At 43.6% G+C, this 4,475-nt stretch overlaps 1 protein-coding gene across 1 annotated transcript; it reads right to left on the minus strand.

The window, feature by feature from the left end:
* Positions 1 to 218: 218 nt before the first annotated feature.
* LOC121807011 (putative leucine-rich repeat receptor-like serine/threonine-protein kinase At2g24130) lies at positions 219 to 3,859 on the minus strand. The gene is made up of 2 exons (XM_042207196.1): positions 1,168 to 3,859; positions 219 to 798 (listed from the first exon to the last, which is right to left on the minus strand). Exons 1-2 carry the CDS (start codon positions 3,680 to 3,682, stop codon positions 386 to 388), a joined length of 2,928 nt encoding a protein of 975 aa, XP_042063130.1. The 5' UTR covers positions 3,683 to 3,859; the 3' UTR covers positions 219 to 385.
* Positions 3,860 to 4,475: the final 616 nt, after the last annotated feature.

The raw sequence follows: 4,475 nt of genomic DNA on the forward strand, positions 1-4,475 counted from the left end.
TTTATTTTTTATTTATTTAACCACTAAACACCACTACGTGTCCAAGAAAAATATGTCACATGTTCTTTATTTTCGCAAAGCATAGATGCTAATAAATGTTTATGTATGGGTTAACGTCATCCTTTAACGATGCTCTAAATATATTATGGTGAAAAAAATATGTTGATTTCTACTACCTTAGTCCGACATTAACTGTTATATTTACTTTTCTGAATAAATAGGTAAAGTGGTTTTATATTATTCTCTCTCTTACTTTACTTTTTCTCCACTTTAACATTTACTTGCTGAATGTTGTTTAGTTGTTCAGACGAATGAAATAGTTGACTATCAAGTTTGATCATAAGCAAGTGAGGCTGAAAAACTAACTACATCAACACTTTCTGCATTAGTCAAAGCTGTAGGTTGAAGATGATATGCCATGTGAGGATGCAAATGTTGCGGTGATGTCTCCGTTGAGGTATGTCTTGAGGCGATCCAGATCGTCCGCGCAGTCGAGCATTGTGGGGCGCGTGGAGGGGGACTCCCGCGTACAGAGCAATCCCAGCTCCATCAGCTCTACAATGGCCACTTCCCACATCCTCTTCACCTCATCTCTTTCCTCCCCCAACGCCCTCAGCAGTGCTGTGTCCACCACGCGTTCACCTTCGCTCTGGAAGTGGCTCCTCACGTAGCTCTGCAGGCTTAGCCCTCCAACGAACATCTCATCCGTTGGCCTCTTCCTCGTCACCATCTCCAGAACCACAACCCCGAAGCTGTATACATCGCCCTTCGTTGAGGTACTCGATCCACATCCATACTCTTGGAGTTCGATAATGAAATTATGAATTTATGATCATCAAATTTGCCTTTTGCATTTGTAGAGTGAGAGACGTACATGGGTGTGATCCATTGCTAACTTTTTCTTAAGTTGTTAACTTGTTAACTCATCAATGCAATGTATTGAAAATGTCAACACGATGAGATTGAAATGTCAACATAGACTTAAGTTGATATTTTAATACTTTATGTTGACATTGATATTTAAATATCAACATAGTTTATTAAAATATCAACACAAATATGTGTTGACATTTTAATGTGATCGTGTTGGCATTTTTAATACACTACGTTGATGAGTTAGCAATTTAAGAAAAGTTAGCATTTTAAAGCACCCCGAGATGTACATACCTGGTGCGATGTATCCGATGGATCCGCTTAGCATATTGGCAGTTGAGTCGCCCATATTCTCTATAACTCCGGCCCCATTTCCTGATCCTACGGCGACCAGCCTTGCTATCCCAAAATCGGAGACTAGAGCAGTCATGTCGTCGTTGAGAAGGACGTTGCTTGGCTTGAGGTCGCAGTGGATGACCTTAACCGGGGAGTGGTGGTGCAGATAAGCCATTCCTTGTGCAATGTCACTGCAAATGTTGACCCTTTGAAGCAGGCTCAGATCAGAGGAGTCCGGCATATACAGATGGCTATCCAAGCTTCCGTTCACCATGTAGGGAAGCACGAGAGCCTTGAAGTCCGGGAGGCTGCACGCTGTAATGATCCGTATCAGGTTCCTGTGGCGGATCCTCTTCAGCACTTGGCATTCTCGCGCGAAGCTCTTGGTTGAGTTCCCTGTTTGTAGCTGTAGGACCTTGACTGCTATCTGTGTGCCGTCTGAGAGAAGGCCGCGATAGACACGGCCATAGCTCCCAGAGCCAACGAGCCTCTGCTCGTTAAATCCATCAGTCACGTCTAGCAGTTCCTTGTATGTTATTCTTGGATAATTGTGTGTCAAGTCTAGTTCTTGTTTTGTCACGGTAGTAGCTCTCGATCTCCGGCACCCCATCAAACAGCAGACTATTGTGCATATTCCTGATATAAACATGACAATGCAGAAGATGATCACAAAGACGAGAGAGTGGAAGAAGTGTCGTCGCCCTCTTCTGCAGACTGGAACGCCCGGAATTCGCCCACAGAGACGCTGGTTGCCTATGAACGACAGATACGTCATGGAATCAAATCCGCCTCCGGTGGGAATACTTCCATCAAAGTTGTTGAATGCGAGATTCAACAAGGTCAAAGTGGTGATCTTGTTCAAGCTCGCGGGGATCTTGCCTGACAGCTTGTTTCTAGAGACATCAAACGCCACGAGGCTCTTGAGATCGCCTAGCGATTCCGGGAGACGCCCTTGTAGAGAATTGTTCGACAGGTTTAGCACCTTCAGCTCCAAGCAGCTTGATATCATGTTAAAGATGTTGTTGCCACTGAAGTAGTTTGATGACAGGTCGATTTCTTCGACTGCTGAGAGCTTGCTAAGTTCCATTGCTCCCTTGAGTTGGTTGTGCGACAGATTCATAAACCTACGCATTTCATGGAATCCTGATAACTCCGGGGGTACGTCCCCTGTCAGTTGGTTGTAAGAGAGGTCGAGGGCTTGGAGGGCCGTGCAGCTCCCTAAGCTCGGAGGTATCTCCCCTGAGAGAAGGTTATTGTTCAGGAACAGAAAGCATAGTCCTGCTAAATTTCCGAGTTCTTCAGGGATCTGTCCCGACAGATTGTTATGCGAGAGATCCACCAAACCGAGAGACGATAGGTTTTCGAATGGGGTTAAAATTGTGGTGAAGAAGTTGAAAGAGAGGGAAAGCTGTTCCAAATGTTTCAGCTTGCCTATTTCTTTAGAAACAGTGCCAGTGAAAAGGTTGGATGTCAAATTCAGTATTGTTAGGCTTTGCAAGTATCCTATTTGAGGAGGGATTGATCCAAATATATGATTTTCTTGTAGCTGCAGCTCCCCCAAATATGTGCTCAGTCCTCCAATGGAGTGTGGGAGCGTCCCACCAAGCCCGTTGCTCGCCAGCTGCAGCTCAGCTAGCTCGGTGCAGTTTGCCAGCGAGGTGAAAAATGGGTCAAGATCAGAGTTGTTGCTGTGACTAATCATGTAGTTGTTTGACAAATGAAGATACAACATCTTGTGTAGCTTTGCCAGCATCTCCGAGGGAAGCTCACCGGATAGATAGTTGCACTCGACATCCAGATTGTAGAGGCATGTCGCGTTCCCTAAAGAGGCCGGGATTTCGCCATGGAGCTGATTGTTGTATAAGTTTACAGCCAGGAGGTCAGGGCAGCTTCCGATCTCACCTGGTATCGTCCCTGTCAGTTGATTACTTGAGAAATCGACTAATTTCAGCTTCGTGCAGTTGGAGAAGAACGATGATGGGATTTCTCCGCTCAAATTGTTGTGATCCAGAGCGATGAGGGTGAGTTGGGAGAGGGACGACAATGAGCGTGGGATAAGGCCGTGCAAACTGTTGCTTCCAAGTTCGAGTTCTTGAAGGTGTCGAAGGGATGAGAGTTCTTGAGGAATGGTGCCAAAGAAATGGTTGTTGGAAAGGGACAGGCTTCGGAGTTGGGTCAGGTTAGCAAGCACGGATAACAGCAGCCCTGAGAGGGCGTTGCCGTTGAGGTTCAGATCCACCACCCGATGATGCAGCTTGCCACATTTTACACGCGTGAAGTTGCACACGTCGTTGAGCTCGTTCCAGTTGGCAAGGCTCGAATAGGGGTCTGATGACAGGCCGTTCTTGAATGCTAGAAGCGCGGCTCTATCCGTATGGATAGAGTAACGAGCCTGTGGATGATGCCCCCGGCCGAGTAGAGGGACGAACCACTGCAACAGGGAGATTGTGAATGTGATGATCTTGTAGAACATGGTGATGAACAGTTTCAAGAAGTAGGCATTGACTTTTACATTATACTAACTAGAGTTCAAATGAAGCATGATTTGGGGAGTGAAAAAGTGGTGGTTTTATTGCAAATGGTGCGTGGATTTCCAACTGAGATGGATGTTGATTAGCAGTTGACTTGATCATCTTATACCTTTGGCTGATGTAACATTCAAATGGGAAGGAATACATTTGGTGTAAGAGTGTGTGAGTTCCATAATATAGATTTATTGCTACCAAATTTCTTATGTACTCACAAATTCTACACCATAATCGAGTGTGTCATTGAATTTACTAACCATTTTTTGAGGAGTATATATGTACAAATTTGAAAATTAATCGCCCCTATATTCAATCAAGTTGACAACTTGAGAATTTCAAATTGCCTGCTAGAATAAAGTGGTAGTTCCAACTTACTATAAAATTGGGCCAATTAGGAGTTTGTGGATGTTCCTAATTATTTTTCATTTTTTCCACTTTTCTACCTCACTTATATACTCTCTCCGTCCCAAAAAATATACACTTTGAGTTCAATACGATTATAATGCAAATTAAAATTAGTAAAGTAAGAGAGAGGTAGAGAGAAAAATTAATTAAAGTATTGTTAGTCGAGAATAAGTCCCACCTTATTAAAAAGAAAATAGTTTCTAAAATTAGAAAATGCATATTTTTGTGAAACAAATTAAAAAAGAAAAAGTGCATATTTTTATGTGACGGAGATAGCACGATACATTGATAACATGTAGGAAAAGAGGTGGCCTCGTGAATTTCGTGTGCCTA

This window comes from Salvia splendens, chromosome 6, assembly GCF_004379255.2.
Source record: "Salvia splendens isolate huo1 chromosome 6, SspV2, whole genome shotgun sequence".
Classification (NCBI taxonomy): domain Eukaryota; kingdom Viridiplantae; phylum Streptophyta; class Magnoliopsida; order Lamiales; family Lamiaceae; genus Salvia; species Salvia splendens.

Bases quoted from the DNA above. Each gene is read 5' to 3' on its own strand.
- LOC121807011 (XM_042207196.1), bottom strand. From the start codon at position 3,682: ATGTTCTACAAGATCATCACATTCACAATCTCCCTGTTGCAGTGGTTC. The intron at 799-1,167 runs GTATGTACATCT...TCGAACTCCAAG, and splicing joins CATCGGATACATCGCACCAG to AGTATGGATGTGGATCGAGT.